We start from the raw sequence: 21,854 nt of genomic DNA, 5'->3' as shown, positions 1-21,854 counted from the left end.
CAAAATTTGTGCCGCTGAGTAATAAATCAGAGCGAGCGAGAGGCAGGGATCTTAATATCTTACAGCTGGTCACAAGGCAGCCAGCCAGAGAAAGTGACCTGCTGGTGTTTCTTAGATGAGATATCAGCACTGTCTCAAGTAGGACCGGAGGGCAGGCACAAACATAAGCATTACGTTCGAGCATGATTCATTGTTAGCAATATAGTGCATTGATGCACAAGCTAACGCCAAAGCAAGGTTGGACTGGAATTGCTCTGCAGGGATGAGTGCTGTTCTTTACAGATGCTTATTAAAAGCCTGAAGGGTGTTTGACTCCATGACTGGATATATGCATAGTTTTCAAAAATGACTGCACAATAATGGTGAATATTCATGCACATGGCGCTGAGCCAATTATAATGTGACAGGTTTGCGTGAATGAGTACTTACTGTCAGTCCCAAGTGGCAAATGAATAATAGGAAAGCATGCATTATTCCACATAAAAGTCTGTTCCTCCTCAGAGACACTATTTACCCTTTCATGTTTTCATGCATGCATTCATAAGGGAGCATATTTGGACTGAGTGTGTGTGTGTGTGTGTGTGTGTGTGTGTGTGTGTGTGTGCGTGCGTGTGTGTCTATGAACTGAGGGAACTCACGCATCTCTGAAATAGCACGGATAGGGGAAGGGCTGGATCTGCACGGCCAGATCTGTGACTTTGTGTCCAGCGTGGATTTCAATGATGGCCCGATCAATGTTTTCCTGCAGGTAGACGAATCCCCGGTTGTAGCGCATCGTGAGGCGTGATGAGATGTGTGAGTCCTTCACAAAGTACGGGTTCCGGACTCTGTCCGTGCGCATGACGTTGTCCATGTGCATGCGGATGGTGTAGCTGACTCTGGGAGGCAGAGTGGAGTTGGAGGAGGAGGATCTGGCCTCACGTTCCCTTGAAGCATCCTCATCATTAGGAAGCTTGAAAATAACACCTAAAGGACAGAGGGTGTCGTCTCATTAAACTGAGGTTCATTTTGGAGAAAAAAAAAATATTGTCAAACTTTTGTGTCTAAAAACAAGTTGATCGTGCCTCAGTATAAAAACATGTCAGATATCACCTGTTGACTACAAACACAACAAGATCTCTGCCTCTTTCTTTAATAGCTGTAAGTGTAAACAAATTATGAAAGGTTAATATATAATAAAGTGGTGAAATCATCCTTTCCCATATTAGACATTTTCTGAAAAAGCCGAAAAAAACAGAACACTACTACACTGAGTGTGTGCTGTAATTTGGTGCCGTTTAACGGGGCAGTTAGCCGTGCACCATAAACTGTGCGTCTCTAACCAGGAAAGATTTACAAAGTGGGGCTCATATTTTGGAAATACTTACAGCTCAGTATGAAAATACTCGACGCCTGAACTGAAGAAATGTGATATCTAAAAACCTATTTTGAGTCATTTTTGTTTTACAAGAAAACATAGAGCAGTAAGTTTGTCAGTGAATTTAAGAGCATTTTGTGATAAAAGTCTTGACATTTTTCGCGTCTCCACAGCGAAGCATCGGTATCCTGGATTGAAACCTGGACAAGAAACTTTCCATGGAAAAATTCTTTAATTTCCGCATTTAAACTCCAACACTCTTGACACTAACCACAAAACAAGTACTATAAAACTCAAAATTACAGTTCAGTGAAAGACAAATTACCAGCCTGGATGGTAGTAAAGCTAAACTATATCACTCTAACAGATAAATAGCTAATCTACTGAAATTCTTTCTGACACAAAGAGAAAAATCAATCAACTTCATCAATCACTTTACAGGAAAGTGAAATTATGTTAACATATTTAAGATGTCTTCTAAAACATGAACTCAAGCAAATCAGAAACTACTCCTAATCCCGGACGCATGCGACAGTTTTTGCATAAGGTGGGACAAATCTGCCCAACATTTACTCACTTGCATAGAGATCACGGCTTTTGGCAAGCGCCTGGGCTTCTGCGTTCAGCTGGTCGGCCGAATCATATCCACGGTAGCGGTCGAATTTGATGCAGGACGAGAGGTCCACCATCAGGGTGGACAGGGCACTGATCTGTTTCAGTATGTGTTTGTTCTTCTCCAGCAGCAGCGTCATGTTAGCTGTGAAAATGAAGAGATTTAAGAGTGACGCCGACAAGGTTAAAACAACTCTCAGCGCAGTTTCGGCTTCGCGTGTGTCCTTGTTAATGCTTCATGTCGAGCTGTATCGGAACAAAGATGGTCTGAAATATGAAAAATACAGTCTGACAGTGCAACTAATCAAATGAAATACATGTATGCTAATGCTGCCTGTTCTGTAAAGCCGAGGAGCAGACCCATTTTCTGATAGCGTGGATATTTTACGGGTAATAAGCGAGAGAGGAATATAAAAGCGAGCCTGGTATCTGCAGCTTACAAAAGTAAGACCTTCAAATGCTCACTCACAGAAGGTGCTGAGCGTCTCCTTCATTCTGCCGACATTGATGTCTGTCTGCATCTCAATGAAATTCTTCACAAAGGAATTGCCGAGGGAATTCTGAGAGAAGGGGGGGAGAGAGAGAGAGTGGAAGAAACGAAGAACAACATCAGGATTCAGCTGCAGAGACGCATTGAAGACCACTGCAAAGTTTATCTCGAGATTTTCAGGCGACCGCGAGCCAGTGAGAATAATCAGGCACGGGAGGAAGACAGTTGTGTGTTTTCATACCTGCAGCATTGGCAGAGTGTGGCCCAGCACTTTGGCAGAGTCTACAATGTACTTTGAGGAGCGGAGCCACTCCTGAGAATGTTTCCTGAGATCTGCAAACTCCTGCAAGGTGTCGTTGGCCTGGGCAATGGCAACACACGGACAGAAATGAGTCCAACTGTAAGTATCAATATCAGCTGTGGAAGGTTTCAGTGAAGTCCAAATAAACTCAGATTTCTTTAAAACGTAAACCTAATAGAGGTAGAGCAAAAGTTAGAGTGCGAAAGTTTGAATTTATTGTTTCTAAGAACAATGTATGATTGAAAAATGAAGAAATTGGTAGAACTGAGAACAATTCAATCATGGCGCTGACAACGTGAACTCAAATGACATGACAAATTTAGTAAAGGTTGTGAGTGGGCAGCGTCGAGATGAACTGTCTGAGCTCAGAAAAATGACAGTGTATGAAAACAGTGGCAGTAACAGTGAGTCGACTGAATCATTAAACATGCATCTATCAGTATCACAGCAGTCAGGTGGGAGGTGCACTGTGTACCTTCTCCATGATAGCCCTGGTTGTGGGTGTGTCGGGTGTGTACAGGATTTGCCCCATCAGCATCGGCTTGAGGAAAGCCCAGGCGATGGCCCCGCCTGTGGTATTGACCATGTCCAGATACATGTTCATGCAGAATGGTGCTTTAAAAATTAAAAGGAAGGAAGAGCAGCATTAGCCCACATAGACTCCATATTTGAAATGATGACTGCCAGTTATTTTTATGATTTGAATACTCAGGACAGGATCTTGTCCAGTATGTCTTGTTTTGACAGTTTAACAGGTCTTTTATGAACAGTCCTAAAACCGAATGCATGAAGCAAAAATACAAACATACTGGCATTTCGAGGAAGCTTGAACCTCTCGATCATCTCCTCTCTCTCTGGGGTGTTGAAGGAAGAGGGATCTGACTCCGACTTGACGGGGAGTTGGGAGATCCCGAACAGAGCCAGGATGCCGTTGCTGCATAAAGCTCGGGAGAGGGTCACAAACGTAGCTTGGGTGGAAATGCTCGATCTCTGTCCTCTTGACATCTGGACAACAAAAGGGTCAAACTTTTAATACTCTGATATACATACATGCATGAAGTCATGAATCCCAGGTTAATTAGTAACTAAATTAGCCACATATGTGTGAGAGTGCTAGTGTTTTTCTCTGTTTTAGCTGTGCAACAGATAACTGATCTAGACATGTCTGCTGTACAGTATGAATATTTTGTGGGGGAATCAAATCTGTGTACTAAAAGTAACTTAAAAATAGTGAAAACGCATGTAATTTTATTTATTTAATTCAATCAAATCATTTAAAAAGTGAAACAGTGTCGAGAACCCACTTGGTGAAATTCATTGTTGGCTAACAAGTTGAGATCTTCGATGCTCCGCAGGTAAGTCTGCAGCTGAGAGACGGCAGGGAGGATCGTGGTCATGCTGTCTGTGATGAACTCTGCCATCTGAAGCATGGCTCCCACCAGTGTCTGCGCCTCTTCAGGCAATGCCATCTGAAGCAGGAGAAAACAACACTGAAACACACCTCCGCAATTTCACTCCATGCAAAGCTACTTAAAGCAATGAGAGTCAAGTTCGTACCCTGTAAATGAGTTTCTCAAAGTTGATGCGGCGAGCCATCAGCACTGAGAATCTGTACCACTGCAGAACAGACATGGAGCAGAAGGTCTGGAGGAACTCTGCATCTGTTTGCGCCGATGCCGTGGAGTTGCTGCAGCGCAGCTTCGTGAACCACGACAGGATCTGTGCCAAAAGAATTAAGCTGGTCAGGGGAGCGGGAAAATATAACCAACAGAGGCGCGATGCCGGGTGGAACAGTCCCAAAAATACAGAAATGAGCCACACTCTGCCGTCGTCTTCACCACAGCTGATCAGTTCCTCACAGGGAAGCAAACAAACATGCAAACTCAACTAAACAAAAAACCCAAATTGAACTCCAATCTGTGATGTTTTTACTGAAACTGTGAGAGCTTTTATGACATTCATGTCTTGTGACACAACGTCGAAACTTTCGACGATTGAGCTCAACTGGGCCAGACCCGTACGATGACGGCAGAGTGATACACAGGTATCAGCGACTTTCTCCTTTCCTGTTTTGGAGGGCAAAAAAATAAAAGTACATTCTGAAATTCTCCCAGACCCATCAGGAGAGAATAATCTGAACTCTTCTTTGCCATAGTTTCTCTTCTGACTAATGTTGGCAGAAGCCTGTTGATTTTCTCCTGCAGCCTATTTGATGCTAATGTTATTCTACTTGCAAAAAGGTCACCAACTTTCACTGCAGCTGCTTATTTAGTTCTGTTTAATGCCACCCAGTGGGTTAATTACAAGGAACTGGCATTTTTAACTGAAGAATTCTTTTGGAAGTTATAGATCTTGCAAGGACATCCCACAGTGTCGGCCTGTGGTCTCAATGTTTAGCACCCTTCGTTTATGTAGTTAATAAGACCGAAATGGTTCTTTCAATCTTCCAAGCATGGGAATGTATCTGCCTCAATTCAAAAGGATGTGTCTGAGATAAAAGAATCAAATGTCATGGAAATGCTGATGCTCAAAAATGTTCTTTTCCCTTAATTACCCTTATTTTTTTGACAAAATCTCAATGAAAAGAAACAAGTGGAGGATAAATCTATAAACAGGGTTTATATTATCAGGGTTGGGGAGTAACAGATTACATGTAACGGCGTGACGTAATCAGGATACAAAAACATTGTAAGTGTAATCCGTTACAGTACGCGCAAAAAATATGTAATCTCGTTACAGGTACTTCTGATAAAAACACGGATTACTGAGCGGGATTACTTTTGAAAATCAGACGGAATATACCAGCAACAACAGACATCCGCGCCGTATACAGACATTGTGACACTTTACAGCACTTTACAGCACTTTACGGCACAAACTGCCACATCGTAGATCTATAAACAGTAGACACCGTAGATATATAAATGACAGACACGGCATCGACCGCTGTCTTGGAGCAGCCTCCCGCTCTGCTGATATGTTTAACCGTGAAGGAAACAACCCGCGCTGCCATGAACTTTACCACCTGCTGCTGGAGTCATGGCTGCTCCAGTGAGAGAAACTCTTTCTTTGGCTGGAAAAGTCGGCATTTTGTATTGATGAGACCAGAACTTCTTGTACAATGTAAATCCTGCCCCTAGCTGTGAAAATGCGCTCAACATCCAGGAACTCATCAAACATGAAGACACATCTACAGGTATGAAACACACCTGAACTCACAGTGAAGCTCAAGTGTTATTATCCTGCTAACCTGTCAGTAACCTGCTGCTGAGAACCACAGCCTCACCAGGCTGAACTCAGAAGAATCTGATGAAGGCAATAATATCTTCAGCCTGGATGGAGGATTTATTGGAGACTGCATGTTCCCTTCTGTCACTGAGGAGTGAATCAACTCTGAACTCTTGAAAAAATACTTTGCATGGCCGACCTGAACACAAAGCACTGCTCCTCACTGCAGCAGTACAGCTACACAGCAGACTGAAGATATAATATAAATGTGAGTTAACACTGTCAATGTGGCTCCTGGTGCTGCTGCTGGACTGTAGAACTACTAGAGGAACACAGTCTGAACTGATGGTTCTGATCCTGAGTCAGAAAGAAAGTCAGATTCTCAGTAGGTTTGGAGGATGTCATGTTGCTGGTATTAATTGGAGCTGAACACACAGAGTTCAGGAGAGTTCATAACACTCAGAGCATTTATTAGTGTTTAGAGTGTCAATACACCGTGAGGATGACACAGTGTATTTGTCTTTATTTTTTATGTTTGCTGGTGTAGTAATCTAAAAGTAACTAAAAGTAATCTGGTACGTTACTTTTTAATTGAAGTAATTAGAGTAAGTTACTGATTACATTTTTTGACAAGTAACTTGTAATTGTACCGGATTACAATTTCAAAGTAACCCTCCCAACCCTGCCTATTATAAATAAATTTGTTATAAAATTTATGAAAATACACAATTTTAGATTTTTTTTTTCTGAATTTAACAGAAAATTAACTGAAGGTAATTGATGTAACATTTATAAAAGACAAATGAAACTTTTACCAATATTAGAAATTAAAATCATTTCACTAATAAAAAAGATGTTATTTTTTGCTGAACGTTAAGAATAACAACATGAAAACACAAAAGGCAGATTGTTGGATCCACAAACAGAAGAGGCGCAATGTTGGCAACACAGGCTTCAACACTTATAATGTACTGACAGAGTGTGTGACTCACCTCTAAATTACTGTTTGGAAGCTTGGTTTCCGTCAGCCGGTCCAGAGTTCTCCGATCAAACATCATGTGGCGCTCAACATCCAGGACAAACGCGGTTTTATTCCTCAGCATCTCGCCGACTGTCACAGTTCCTGGGCAAAGCAAACCAAGTGTTTTCGCTTGTTTTATTTCTTTTTAATTCTATTTCCTTCATTCAGTCTGATCACGTTAGCACCTTGCAAATGAATCCTAAATGTAGCACTCAGTGTAAATTCTCAGCAGCATTTTTCACTACGGAACAGCTGTTTCAGATTTATCCATGTATATCTTTTTTATTGCTTTTGTCGAGTGTCAACATTTGATTTATTCGAATAGATCACACTCTCATGCACACATTTGTTAGTGGCATATTTCTAAGGATGAGAGTAAATAAAATGTAAAGTAGTGAAATGTAATGAAGAGTGTGCTCTGGAAATTATTTGAGTTTTGAGCTGCACATCTGTAGAGAAAATTGATCACTGCCATAAACCTGATTTCAAGGCAGTTTAAATTTTACTTTTTGGATCAAAACAACTTGAAAACAGGAATCATGTTTAAATTTGTAATTCATGTTGCTCAATGACAAGCTTAAAATATAATAATTTGGATACAGATCATTTTCATTTTCAGATCTTAACATGAATTAATCCTGAGGTGAATTAGGAAGTGTTCACAGTTGTGATATAAATAAAGTCTCACCTGGTGAGGTGGCATTAGCTCTCAGAGAGCGCAGGCTGTCCATGTCGAGATCCAAACTCTGAGTAAACGCAGAGGTCCTGTAAAATATAAACGCAACAAATAAAAAAACTCTCAAAGTAACATGAATTACACCATTCATTTATCTACAAAATTATCTGAATTTAAGATATGCTTTTTTTCCCCTGGAAAAAGATCTGAAAGTGTGTCATTTAGTGTGTCAGGTCATGATGTGAAGCATAGCAACAGTACAGAGGCCACAGAAACAAGTAAGCACCTTAAATAAATAGATTTGATCTGCAGAACCTTTTCCCAAATGGGTGAAGGACGGGGTCATCTTATCATCAGGATCATCTTCTATTAGAACAGTAAACATCTTTCAAGAATAAAGAGAATTTTGTACCAGTTTGCATGAACTTTGTAGGTCTTGGGGTCTCCGACGACAGCCTGGAAGACGATGTCAGACAGAGTGCTGGGGTCCATCAGCAGACCCTCCAGCAGGGTCTGCAGGCCAGGCAGAATGCTGTGGCAGAGCTGGCCGGGCTGCACGGAGAGGCTCTGCATCAGCAGGCGCACAGACTCCATACCCTCCAAGACACACACCTACAACAACACAGCATATCGAAGACGTTAGGCTCGAATGCAGGGGCGGGATATAATAAAACTGAAAAAAAAAACAAAACAAAACAAAACCATAGATTAAAAAAACTTCACTGTACTTTACAGGTACCTTATTTTAAAATTGTGAATTTCACTGAATTCTGTTAATAGAATTTCTGGCAGAAGCTTAAATATCAAAGAAAACATCAACTTCCAAAACATTAATAAGTAACTCACATTGAACATGTAGACACGCAGATGTCTACAATTTGCAAAATTTTACTATGTTTTTTAAATTGCAAAATATAATATGCATTTAATTTAATTTGAGATTAAACTTTTTTTTTTTTAACATAATCTTTGAAATTCAGATCCAGACACTAAAATTGGTCATTTGTCAACTATGGAAACACGAAAAACTAGTGTCGAAGTGAAATAAAGATGCTCATTAAACTCATCCAAGCCCTTACTGTTGCTCCCGGCCATTTATTTTTACCACATATACTATATGTGAACTATAATGTGTTTTTTATTGACTGAAAAAAAAAGTGTTTTCAATGAAGAAATATTGTGGTATTATTAGCAAAAAAAAAACATGGCATTTAAAGGGTTAAGAATAATTGTAATGAGTATTTGTGATGAGGAATAACCATTATATACAAATCAAAACTCATTTTAGCAGAAAAATAAAACAATATATAATAGTTAAATTACTTAATTTAGTGTAAAAACAAATAATGAACGTTAGTATTTGAGAAGAATAAATATCAAATGATGTAAATGAAGCAATGTTGTCCAGAGCTCAAGTTGAAATACCATTAAAAGAGCATTTTTTTCAAACATAATAGGGAGGCTAGGGGGCCTTCTACTTTTCAGCAATTCTCATTTGCTATTTGCTCCATCCTGTTGAAGGATAAATAAATGAAAATGTCACAGTTAATGCAGATACCTGGAAATTCAGCTGCTCAAGCTGCTTTTTGAAAAGTGGGTCTGACGGGCTGATCTGGAGGAGCGCAGCCATTGTTTGGAAGGTCCGCGGCATTAGCATCAGGTTCTCTGAAGAAACAAAGACAAAGGGGAGCGGAGGAGGAAATTATGGAAAGAGAGATGCTATTACAGACGAGAGCCTGGGAAAGTAAGGTCTGTGAGGTGACGGAACAACATGACATCCCACTGGGCTTCATTACGACTTGCACCATTACGGGGCATCGTCGTCAGGCAGCGAGCAGCAAATGATGTGCTTAGAGTGAAACCCTGTACGGGACTGATGGGGCCGAAAGGGCCAGAAGCGCTAGGTGCTGTCGTGCATTAAAACATTTCTGACAAAGCTTGAGAAAGGCACCACCACAGGCAGAGAGATGTGATGACAGAATATTTAATTAGTCCAAAATTAGACTCTGTTGATGTTTAATTTCAGGCTGTGCAACACCTAGAGGACATTGTAATTACAACAGTTCACTGTGCGTGTGTGTGTGTTACTGATGTGGGGATTTCAATGTGTTCACACACTGACATTATGGAATCTTGCTGTCCTTCTGTGTAAAAAAAAAACAACACAAAACAAATCCCCATGAGGAAAAGCCATGCAGGCATGTTTATAGATTACACTGAGGTTCAGGTCAGGCCGAGGTTAGTTTAGAATAGTGCAGAATGAAATGAATGCAAGTCAATGCAATGTCCCAGAAAGGTATGAGAGCACATGAGGTGTGTGTGTGTGAGAGAGAGAGAAATATGAGTGGTGCGTTGCAGAGGAGTGAATCTGCCGCTGCTTACAATGTGATTTTCGTGCACTAAAAACATTATCACATAAGCACAGATGCAAATTAAAAGGAGGTCATAGATGTCCACTTGTGTGAGTGCGAGGGGAGACGTTTAGCGAGGGCGGACAGGATAAGTGATTGAATTCTACTTTGCTAATGAGATTTAAAAAGGTGCTGAGTGGCTTTCTGCTGGAGAAGGGCCATATGGCCTCGGGCTCTTTGGGAGCTCACGCTAAGCTGGTGTGAAGTCTTATTCCTCATATCTGCAGAACGAATTTTGCAGCACACAAATCGCGAACACAATAACAGCTTTAAAAGACTGTTTTATGGTTTTTCCTAAGATCAATAGCAGTCAAATGGAAGTCTGAGAAAAAATGAGAGAAGAGGGTGCTCTGTTCCTGGCCATCTGACTGTTAAGTGGTACACTGTGATTATGCACAATGTCACCGTCAGCATGTAAACACGAGCTGCAGCTCACTGTGACTTCCAAGAGTACTGCAGCATTTAGCCCGAGCATTAGTGGGAGGGAATTCACAGTGTAGTCAGTCAGTGAAGTTAGCATACCTTTGGGGATTCTCCATTTAACTAATGAGAGCACATTTGTCATTATAAAGCTGCTCCTGGACCAAGAAGCCAATAACTGTCTACACTGAGTCAAAGAGACACTAGATCTGAACTGCTAAGTTACCTTGAGATTCATTTGCCAGCGCTCTGGTGAGCTGTTTTATGGCGGAGGAGAATGGGAAGCCAACAGGAAGCATATTAACAGCGTTCGCCAAGGTACGCAGTGATGACCTGAGGAAAATTCAATGAGAAGTGTTTATGGAGGAGAAGGCAGCGCAAGTTTGAAAGAGGCTCTCTTGATTTATAAAAGCAACTGTTCAGTAAATGCAAGCAACTTACCTGTCGAATAGGTGAGGAACAGTGAGGTAGGAGAGCACACCGAGGGTGGCATCGACAGTCCTTTCTGCAGTGTTATTCCATCCCAGCTGCAGGTCATTCATGACTCCGTTGACGACGACGCTCAGGTCCGGATTGGAAAAAAACACATGAGCCGTCTCCAGAATGTCTTCTGGTGTAGGAACCACGGAGAGGGCTTTGAACATGGTTGGGTAGTCAATGTACAAAAGATCTAGGAAGTAATCCATGGGTTCTCTCATCATCTTCATTTGTACGTCGCGTCTTTGTCTAACCCTCATTTGGTGATGATTGCCGGTCATTCCTGACAGTAATCCACCAGGCTGATGGTCCATGGGGGGCAGAAAACCGCCCGTGCTTAACAGCCGATGAAGCATGGCCAAGGCGTTTTCAACCAGGCCTTCAATCAGTTTCGCATTTTGTGGCTCAGAAGTCTTTGTCAAGAGAGACATGGCAGGTCGAATGATGTCTGAGATTTTTGCAAGAGCCACATGTAGGAGATCCGGTCCAGACGCCTCAGTGGTGAGCAGCCAGACGGCCATTTCAGCAATTTCATCTATCATCAAGTTTGCTTCAGGGGATTTCAGGAGCTGCTGAATGTTTTGATAAACCTCAGGATCATCCCCAAAGATCTTCATCTCAACCATCAGTTTTAAAATTGTCCTCATTGCCTCTGCAACAGACGCCTCATCGAAGCTGGAAAGATTTCCCCACATCATGGCCATGTCATATGAGGTGATGTTGGCGCATCTCAGGAAGCCCACTGCTGCCTCTTGAAGGCGATCCTGCAACGAGCTGCTGCCCTGAGCGACAGTTCTGTTTTTCAAAACGTGGCCAAGGCTGCTGAGAAGGCAGTCAGTGTAGGGCTTTAAAGAGGGCTCCAGGACAACCAGCTCGTCAAGGAGCTCGGAAATGAAGTGCAAACTGTAAAAGACAAGAAGGAAATTCAATCATTTAGAGCATTTTCCTTTTTCTGATAGTCGCCTGTAGCAATGAACTGTAAATAGACCTCAAGCAAATCAGAGATGTCAAACAGACATCACAGGTGCCAAAGGAAGCTCACCAGTGGGTCCAGTCCACTATGTAAAGAGTGCAAACTGCACAGAGAACATTAGCATTAATTTATCGTTATGAGTAATTAATGTTCCTAATTTGATCACACTTTTTTATTAGGAGTAACTAACATAATACAATAATGTGACAAAAGCCAAAATATCAGTGATGGAGCATTATTGAGATAGCAGTTGCATCAAAGCCAAACTGTCAGGGTGGATTTGTGAAAACAGGCACGTTGAAGACAACTGAAATGTGTTTCTTTAGGATCAATAAACTTTGTCAACATTAGCTTGAAAAAACACTGCTGAGTGGGAAAGCCAAATATAGCAGTCAAGTCAAGTATTGCAAAAATTGTTATAAAATAGTGTCAGAAAAAGCAAAATGCTGAAGTAGCAACATTTTTAAGGCGCTGTTATTTTACTGCTCTGGCCTTCTCAAGATCAAATATCAAATTGGGGTGTACGCACACGGCCCCTGGAATTTAATGGACTTTTCACCCCCGATCTAAACGGACCACCTCGCTCTAACTCTATATTCGTTACACCTATTCACACGGTTTTGCTATTTTATCTTTAATAAAATTCTATGTACAGCCTGTCCACTGTGATCAATGCCCTATAAATCATTCTGATTGATTCCTTGAAATATGCAGAGAGCGATCCTTATAACCATGCCGCTCTTATTATTAAAGCTGCCATATAAAGGGAAATCAATTTTAAGAGGATGCCTCAGCTTGCTGAATTGTAGTTAAGCTGCTATCTGGGCTGGCCGGCTTGTTTTTAGGGAGACTCTCCTGGAATTAATCAGGCTAAATGCAAGTGTGACCACAATTCAATGTGTGATTAGGTACGGACTAAACTGGTTGGAATGGTGCGTTGTGGTTAATGTTGTATGTTCTGCCAAATGGACTGGCAAGTTCATGGTGAGTTCAATCTCTGCACAAAACTCGACAGGAATGCTGGAGTATTTTTGAAAAGAAATGCAGATAAAGTCGAAGAACTGTCACGTTCAGGAGGTTCGTTCACTGTAACATAACATCCAGTCAAAATTAATCTGTTGATCTGTCACATGTATGTTAAAATGGGTTTCTTATCAGTCTCTTGTCACAGTTGTGATTTCATTGTTGTTTGGCTGATTATAACTTGAAGGATTTGCTCAGAGATGCCAGACAAACCAAGATGTGGCTATTTTCATGTTGTTTTGAACAAATAACCTCGGTAGAGAGCACGCTGTGTTGACACTGACACCATGTTGATCGATCTGACCTGTCCTGCAACTGCATGTTCTGGAACTGGTTGTAGAACTCCTGCTCTTCCTCGGGGCTCGGAGTAATGTCTGCCAATGAGGAGATCTGGTTGTACAACGTCATGAATAGCTGCTCCATCGCGTGTGTGCGGTTAACGTTGACTTTGTAGACACACTGTGAAATCTCCACAATCCTGTCTGCCGCGGCGCTCACGCTGATTGGCCCCTCTTCCACGTGCTGCACAGACAACACACAGGAAACGAGGACTGTCAGAGACGCACACTTTTCTCTGTGTGTCCACACTGCCACCAAGTGGAAAACCTGTTAGTTGCATTCAAGTCGGAGGAGGCACACTTTCCCATAACTGCACCTGCATGACAAACACAAATCTAATTTCGACTCACACTCATGTTCAGGTGGGAGTAGACAGTCTGGGCTGCAGCATGAGCTTCCAAAACAGGCTTCAGTCTGAGCTCGCACCACAAGGCCAAACTCGCTTTGCTCAGCCCCGCTGCCTCTCTCACTGGCTCCCACATCACGAGAGCCTGACTGCACTCCAGTGTGCCATTCGCCTGGAGGGAAACAAAAACGCAAACATCTTATCATGTTTCATGTGCTCTAAATTGGTCAGCTTAGCAGGAAAACGACAAAAAGCCTGACATACAATAGAGTTACATTGTGATGTATAGAGGGGGAAAGAAAAGGGCAGCAGAGTCACACAGGTATCATCGCTTCCTACACACACACACACACACACACACACACACACACACACACACACACACACACACACACACACACAGTAGCTGACGTATGTGGATCATCTCGAAAAAAAATAATATGCACATGCAACAATATTAAAATAATATCAATAGCATCATGTTACACGACACAGTATGTTTTCAGACTGTAATCTAGCACCATAAATAATTTCATGATCTTTGGCCTCATGTTGACTTTTCAGCTTTCAAAATGTCAATCAGTCAATGTCAGTATTTTACAAATTATGCTGAAAGCTCACACAAATACACTGCCAGTTAACATTCAGAATAGGTTTGTGAAAAGAGAAAGCAAGTTTAACTTAAAAGGAACAGAGATCTTTAAAAAAACAAGGTTTAGGACTAAAATGATGGAACGTTGTGTATCTGTAAAAGTTTATGGAACAATCTGGAGAAAGAAATCAAAGAATCTAAGTCAAGCAACACATTTAAAAGATTAATTAAATCCAGTATGTTAAAGAAATATAATGAAATATACTAGTTATATTTGATTTTCTTTTAATGTTGTTGTTGTTGTTGTTGTTGTTGTTGTTGTTGTGAAAAGCACTAAGTTAATTGCAATCAAAGAATTAATGTTATGTCACTGTCTGTGTTGGCCAGCAGTTATTTAATTTTATTGTATTATAAGTGTGTGTGTGTGTGTGTGTGTGTGTGTGTGTGTGTGTGTGTGTGTGTGTGTGTGTGTGTCTGTGTCTGTGTGTGTCTGTGTGTGTGCATGTATGTATGTATATATACTTATGTACTGTATATATTTTCATGTTTTTTTTTTTGTTGTTCTTAATTTTACTTTTTTGTAATTGATTTCTGGGGATAAGGGGCAGATATAATAAGACCTGTCTTCTTTCTGCTCCCTTTCATTCTTGGTTGGTGACTGTATTTACATGGAACCGTTTTATTTTACAACTGAATGAAATTAAAAAAAATACTAATAATTTCATTGAACTGTTCACTAAACATTTAGAGATACATATATTGCAACTGAACGCTTAAAGCTCGTGTCCGGAGTTTTGAAAGAGAGAGGTTTTTTTTAATCCAACGTCTGGAGGTTCCGCCCTCCCTCTGCTTTCATGAGTGACCAAGCCACGCCCCTTTAACTGTGCACGCGCATTATCTGTCGGGTGAAAATGAGAGCCTCCGAGTCCTACAGCATCCTACATGTTCAGCTGTTTACGGTGGATGTTCAGCAGACAATGGATATATCCGAGTTAAGCGCGGCGGCTGCTGCGAAGCTAACTCACCTCTGCCTGGGAGTGCGCGTGCTGTCTGGCTGCGTGCACATGCTGATTGACAGCACAACAAGGCGGAAGCTCGAAATCTATTGGCTGAAGCTGACCGGCGCTTTTTCGGATAACATGGGGGTCTATGAGACGAAGGCGGAGCTCATAAATAATTTTTTTTTATTTCTTTATGCTAATATTATATTATTGTATCGAACCAGACTGACACATTTAAGCTCTGTTAAAAAATGATACATACATTGGAAACGAACGGAAACTCCAGACACGAGCTTTAAGGACTGATAAGAAACACCATCAAAAGATGTTTTTTTCTGTCGTCATTCATGTTTGGTATGAGCCAAGGAGACGATGAGCCCATGAGTCAAAAGCATGACAACACACTCTGGCATTGTATAACACTTGAGAAAATCTTTTTTGTTTTTTTTTAGTTTTCTCAGGCTCAAGTCGTGTGAAAGAAAACCTTCAGTCAACATTTTACTTCATGATTTTGCAAGTGGAAATTTGGCCAGCAAAGTCAAATATGCATTGCTTTAAAGTCATCCACCTTAAAGGCAGCTGAAAATAAAACAAAAACAAAAAAAAATTGCACAGCCCTCTCTGGAGACAGATGGACTAGATGGAGATTAGAGCACAAAAGACGACATACCCAGCTGTCAAAACCTTGAACTTGCTGCTAAATTAGATAGAGTGTGGGTTGGACTGAGACAGCTATTGTTACATGCAAGTATCCATGAAGATGCATGCATGTATTTTCCACCCAACTTTTTCAATCCCCGCGCAGACAAAAGGCGCAGCACAGTGACACCGTACAAAGATTGTCTGACAGAGAACTAACCTGCTGAGCAGCTTTCACTGTGTTGTCGATGGCATCAATCATTCTCTCCATAACCAGAGAGTCGTCGAAATCGCTGCTGTTCAAGGACTGAGTCAGTTCTCCTATCAGGGTAACCAGCGGCAGCTCAAGGCTTGTAAGCATCTCTAAAACAAAAAAACAAAATGATAAGTCAAACATTACGAGCTTTACTTTTGCTTTTTTGTCTTTAGCTGGAATTCTTTAGTTTCTTGGTGAAAAATGTGACAGTAAAAAATGTTTTAAAAAAACATGGGAGACATTTTTTTTACAGTTCAGTTTTGCTCTCACCATTTTCTGCGTCCATTGTCTTCACAACATTTTTTATGATCTTCTCCATCATTGGGATCACAGACGGGACATTGTCCCACAGGTCTGTGTCTTCGAGGAGCCACAATAAAGACTCCAGCATCTGCGCGAATCTGTAAGAGGAATAAATGAAACACAGATGGTGCTCAAATAAGTGATTATATAGTTGAGAGTGAGTTAAAGTAACAGATTAATTCTTGATTTGACATGATGTCTCGCTAATTGATGTAAAAATCAGCCACACTGCATGTCTGTAGTTCTTCTCAGCTGTTTATGTACTTCATAAAAATGAATTAAAAAAAACTAATACACAGATAAATTTGCATCTTACTCCAAATAAACGGATCCAAACTCAGCTGAATTTCAACACTGCACACAAATCAATATTAATTTGCTGTCTGAAAGCCCCAGGTTATTGCTTGTCTGGCTTGATTTCAGCACACTTAGTAAGAAAGTACTTACCTGTCCCAGGTGTCTTTGTCAGCCCTCCCTGTCATCATCTGCTCCAGGACCTCAGCCAGATGATGAAAAGCCTCCAGAGGTGCAGCAGTTGAATGTGAGCCTGTGCCTCCTGTTACCAGTGGCCAAATCATGCCAAAGAGTTTTCCAATCTGATAATTACACAAAATAAAGAAGAAAAAAAAATCAGTAAAAACTTGGTGGACTGTTGTTTGCAAACAAAGTTTAAGCTAGAGAAGTTTTTTATCCATATTATTTTACTGTTCCCTCATAACTAAAGACTGAGGTCAGTTTTAAGCAGCACAAAGGCCAATCCAAAACAAATAGCTAAGATTTTATTCTCTACATGACTTCACATTGAACACAATTAAACCAAATAAGAAAAAAAATCTCTGTGTTGTGTTAGTGAAATACTTTCACCTGTCCCATAACTTCTGGCAAATTCTCCTCTGATGCATTCTGCAAACTTGTCCAGAGGCTTGCGTTTCCTGATATCATGAGAGACATTGTTTCAGAAGGAATACCAAGTTTTAATCTCCACGTCGGCCAAGCATTACAATGAAGTGTACTGAAGTTACAATCTCTCCATCAAATTTCATCTGAACTGAACATGATGTCCACTGACTTACCTTGGTCGGACTCCAGGATGAAGTTAGTGACGTTAATGATGACGGAGACGTAATACTGGGCCGCGCTGTTTGGTGGCAGGAGGCTTTGGACTGTCATCATCTCATTTAAAATCCTGGGGAAAAAAAACGAAAACAAAAAGTTTCTTCGTCAGAAGCTCCCTTTAGACTAGTGTTTACACCTGATACCCACCCTGCCAAAACCAAGATTGAAACACACACACACGCACACACTTTTCTGTCAGATGTGACAACAGATGTAACAACAAAAAATTGTGGGTGCAACTTGTTTTTTTAAGCAGAAGGGTTTTTCCATCTGATTTTCTATACATATTGAGCTGAACAGCTGGAACAACCACACATTTCTGGCACATTGGATGCTGTTGAAACAAGTCATGCATCACAAACTATCTCCTGTTAAATATATATTGAAAATGGCTGTTTGTTGTTGCTGAAAGTCATATAGATTACTTTTAAAAAAAAATGTCGTTTCATAAATTACTTAATCTGAAAGTTGTTTAAATGCTCTATGGAGCACCAGAGTCATAAATTTTCAGGGTTGTTCAATTGTGTGCTTTCGTATACGATTAGTGCTCTATTCTAATGCTGCACTGTTCTGACACATGTATTTCATTGATCATATCAAATCTTCTTATGTTTAAGACCTTTAAAAATGTCTTGTTGGTTGATAATTTGCTCGTGAAAAGTTAATTTCAAGTAAATCAGAAGCAAAATAAAATGTAAAATGTGTGCAGTGTACATGAAGAAAGCTCACAGTTCATTCCATTTGTCCGGTCCTCCCCCCTCAGAGATGGTCTCAAAATATGTGGTTGCAACTTTGATGACAGAAAGCACATATCCCGCAGCCTCTTCTGGTATAATTTGTGTAACAATGCTCTCTGCTCTCTTCAGGATGCGCAGAGAAATGTGACGTGACGAAGCGAAGCTCATGTTTGGATGGAGAGTCAGACTCAGTGAGTCTCGCACAACTTCCAGGATGTTCTGCTGCACCGGACGCGGCAGGCTCCCCAGGGTCGGAGACAGGAGGTCCATGAAAGTGCGCCCAATTTCCAAGATGGCAGCTGAGGAGGCGTCACTTTGAGGATCACCTGTATTTTCAGCCACCATTACGATCTGGATGATATTGAGAAATAATACAAAAGCAAAAATATGAGTTGTTTTCTGGTCTTTCAAAACCAAGTTTCACCTCAAGGAGTTGGGCATTCATTTCCCTTCCATTAATGAAATATGATTAAAAAGAGTACTGAACATAAAGCTAAAAACAACACATTGATCGACATGTCATGTTAAGGTGTGTACGTCATGTCTCTCAACACTAACAGTGGCAAAATATCACTGCCAGTTTTACTGCATCTTGCTTCTGCATTTAACACTGCTGACCATGACGTATAGCTAGACCACCTGGAACCCTGGTTGGCGTCTATGGCACAGCATTCAACTGGTTTGAATCTTATTGAAATGATCAGTTTTCTTTTGTTTTCGTCGATACTGTCAAGTATGAAATGGACAAAATTGCAAACGGAGTTCCACAAGGCTCCATTCTGGACACACTACTGATTAACATCTACATCCTTCCACTGGCACAGATGCCAGACAAACAACAACTTGGTTTACTTGCCTGAAAACACCAAAGAAAACACACATAAGTGTGTTCTTCCAAAGCTGATGAAACATAGGTTTACATGACTTTTGGACGAGGCAACTAAAGTCCAACACAAAATATTATTGGAGTCTTGGACTCTGACTGACAAGCTTAGGACAATAACAATGACATCTTACTATCAACTGAGGAACAAAGTAAGAATTAAAAGGCTAATTATTTTAGTTGAATAAAGACAACCTGATTTATGCATTCATCTTTAGCAGACCAGACCACTGAAACACTGTGTCTCCAGGTCTTACAAAAAAATATAATCTCAGCGTGGTTACGGTTTTGTTGTGAACTGTTTGGACCAACAGGGTCTTCCGGATCAAACCTGCTTTGTGTTCAGGGTTAAAACAAAACATCCAAGCAATGCATTGAAGCTTTATGCAACAAATAAAAAAGAACAAGCCCCGAGAAAACTGTGGGATATCACAACACAAGGCTGAAGACAATGTTTGCGACTGTCTTTCAGTCATCATCTGATCTATACTGTTCCTGTTTGGTGCAAAGCTTCCTGACTGACTTTATCCCTATTATCTGCTGTGCAAATTAAGTTACTGTATCTTTTAATACTCTTAAAATGATATACTGTATAGAAATCTTTACCTGGCGAATCATCTCAATCCAACCTCCTTCAGAAGTATTTTGAAAATTTGCCCAGAGACTGGAGTTTCCTGAAATCATAAAACACACTGTCAACCAAAGACCTCAGTTAAGCAGCATATCAACAATCTTCTTAATATAAAAATGTGAGCAAAAAAAAGTACTCTTGCATCAAGCAATACAAAAGTTGTGATTTTTCTTCATTCATGTACTTTTATCTTCAGGCTGTGGGGCATGGCAGCGCCAACAATGAAGTGACCTTCTCCATCAAAGTCATCTAGATTGAACAAGACGGCATCTCACAGTGACCGAGAGAAGCTGACTTACCGTCACCAGACGCCAAGATGTACTCAGTGGCGTTAATGAGGGTGGAGATGTAATAATGTTCAGTGCTGTTTGGCGGCAGGAAGCTCAGGACGACCTTCATCTCATTGACAATCCTTCAAAACAAATCAATATCTCACATCAGCACAACCAAAAGAGACTCTGTGTTCAATGATAAACGAAGAGGACACAGCACTATATATACACTACCAACGGACAAAACACTGGAAAATGTGACGCTGTGACGTTTTGGAAGCAGGTGAAAATTTCCATCTAAAATGACTTGATCAGGAGAAACTGAAAGTGAAAACAAGAATCACACACCCGCACGTGCACGCACGCGCGCGCGCACACACACACACACACTACAGAGCTGCTTCTTCTGTTATGAAAATCAAACTGGTGAAAAAAGGCTTCTGAAGCAGAAAAGCAAAGCACGTCACTCAACCTGGTTAAGATGTTCTGCAGAACAGCACAATTGAGTACACGTCGAAACAAATTTATGCCTTTGTGTTGTTCGTTGTTAAATAATATTGCTCCTTAACACAAATCAATTAAAAGTCGCTTTGGTTTACATTGCTCTGTTATTATGATGGTGTTACTGTAAGTTAATATAATATTTTGTGCTTTACACTTTAATGATAATGGAAGTTATTTATTTTATACCACGTATATACCTAGTTTATTATCTTATTCCCTGTCATTTACTTACAATAAAAATGCTGTGATGCAGTACAATCTGGAAGTTATTCTGCAGTGAAAAGTGATGTGACAAAACATTGTGTCAAATGTGTCCAATAAGGTCACTTTTACAGCATTACTCACAGTTCATTCCAATTGTCCGGTCCTCCCCCCTCAGAGATGGTCTCAAAATATGTGGTTGTCGCTTTGATGAGAGGAATCAGGTATCCTGCTGCTCCTTCCGGTATTACGTGTGAAACGACCTTCTCGACTCTCGTCAGGATGCGGAGGGAAATGTGACGTGACGAAGCGAAGCTCATGTTTGGATGGAGAGTCAGACTCAGTGAATCTCGCACAATTTCCAGGATGCTCTGCTGCACCGGACGCGGCAGGCTCCCCAGGGTCGGAGACAGGAGGTCCATGAAAGTGCGCCCAATTTCCAAGATGGCAGCTGAGAAGGCGTCACTTTGAGGATCACCTGTATTTTCAGCCACCATTACGATCTGGATGATATTGAGAAATAATACAAAAGCAAAAATATGAGTTGTTTTCTGGTCTTTCAAAACCAAGCTTCACCTCAAGGAGTTGGGCATTCATTTCCCTTCCATTAATGAAATATGATTAAAAAGAGTACTGAACATAAAGCTAAAAACAACACATTGATCGACAGGTCATGTTAAGGTGTGTACGTCATGTGTCTGAACACTAACAGTGGCAAAATATCACTGCTGGTTTTACTGCATCTTACTTCTGCATTTAACACTGCTGACCATGACATACAGCTCGACCACCTCAAACCCTGGTTGGCGTCTATGGCACAGCATTCAACTGGTTTGAATCTTATTGAAATGATCACTTTTATTTTTGTTTTCGTCGATACTGTCAATTATGAAATGGACAAAATTGCAAACGGAGTTCCACAAGGCTCCATTCTGGACACACTACTGATTAGCATCTACATCCTTCCACTGGCGCAGATGCCAGATAAAGAACAACTTGGTTTACTTGCCTGAAAACACCAAAGAAAACACACATAAGTGTGTTC

The 21,854-nt window shown here is 40.8% G+C and overlaps 1 protein-coding gene across 5 annotated transcripts in view; it reads right to left on the bottom strand.

The window, feature by feature from the left end:
- Positions 1 to 21,854, bottom strand: part of abca12 (ATP-binding cassette, sub-family A (ABC1), member 12) — a 78,465-nt gene that overhangs the window by 30,878 nt on the left and 25,733 nt on the right. For 3 of the 5 annotated variants that reach the window (XM_030111441.1, XM_030111443.1, XM_030111442.1), the window contains 25 exons: positions 20,954 to 21,312; positions 20,132 to 20,244; positions 19,808 to 19,875; positions 18,311 to 18,669; positions 17,539 to 17,651; positions 17,330 to 17,397; positions 16,913 to 17,061; positions 16,433 to 16,563; positions 16,127 to 16,269; positions 13,679 to 13,846; positions 13,294 to 13,511; positions 10,958 to 11,896; positions 10,743 to 10,849; positions 9,244 to 9,350; positions 8,098 to 8,297; positions 7,698 to 7,774; positions 6,981 to 7,111; positions 4,318 to 4,479; positions 4,065 to 4,229; positions 3,570 to 3,765; positions 3,236 to 3,375; positions 2,701 to 2,820; positions 2,439 to 2,529; positions 1,935 to 2,114; positions 639 to 966 (listed from right to left, as the gene is read on the bottom strand). In XM_030111441.1, coding sequence (XP_029967301.1) covers positions 639 to 966; positions 1,935 to 2,114; positions 2,439 to 2,529; positions 2,701 to 2,820; positions 3,236 to 3,375; positions 3,570 to 3,765; positions 4,065 to 4,229; positions 4,318 to 4,479; positions 6,981 to 7,111; positions 7,698 to 7,774; positions 8,098 to 8,297; positions 9,244 to 9,350; positions 10,743 to 10,849; positions 10,958 to 11,896; positions 13,294 to 13,511; positions 13,679 to 13,846; positions 16,127 to 16,269; positions 16,433 to 16,563; positions 16,913 to 17,061; positions 17,330 to 17,397; positions 17,539 to 17,651; positions 18,311 to 18,669; positions 19,808 to 19,875; positions 20,132 to 20,244; positions 20,954 to 21,312 — 4,832 coding nt within the window. The remainder of the gene's footprint in view (positions 1 to 638; positions 967 to 1,934; positions 2,115 to 2,438; positions 2,530 to 2,700; positions 2,821 to 3,235; positions 3,376 to 3,569; positions 3,766 to 4,064; positions 4,230 to 4,317; positions 4,480 to 6,980; positions 7,112 to 7,697; positions 7,775 to 8,097; positions 8,298 to 9,243; positions 9,351 to 10,742; positions 10,850 to 10,957; positions 11,897 to 13,293; positions 13,512 to 13,678; positions 13,847 to 16,126; positions 16,270 to 16,432; positions 16,564 to 16,912; positions 17,062 to 17,329; positions 17,398 to 17,538; positions 17,652 to 18,310; positions 18,670 to 19,807; positions 19,876 to 20,131; positions 20,245 to 20,953; positions 21,313 to 21,854) is intronic. The other 2 variants (XM_030111444.1, XM_030111446.1) reach the window with 1 other exon arrangement.

This window comes from Salarias fasciatus, chromosome 16 (assembly GCF_902148845.1).
Source record: "Salarias fasciatus chromosome 16, fSalaFa1.1, whole genome shotgun sequence".
Lineage (NCBI taxonomy): Eukaryota > Metazoa > Chordata > Actinopteri > Blenniiformes > Blenniidae > Salarias > Salarias fasciatus.
Note: the sequence above shows the minus strand (reverse complement) of the source record. Positions and strands in the feature narration are given on the sequence as shown.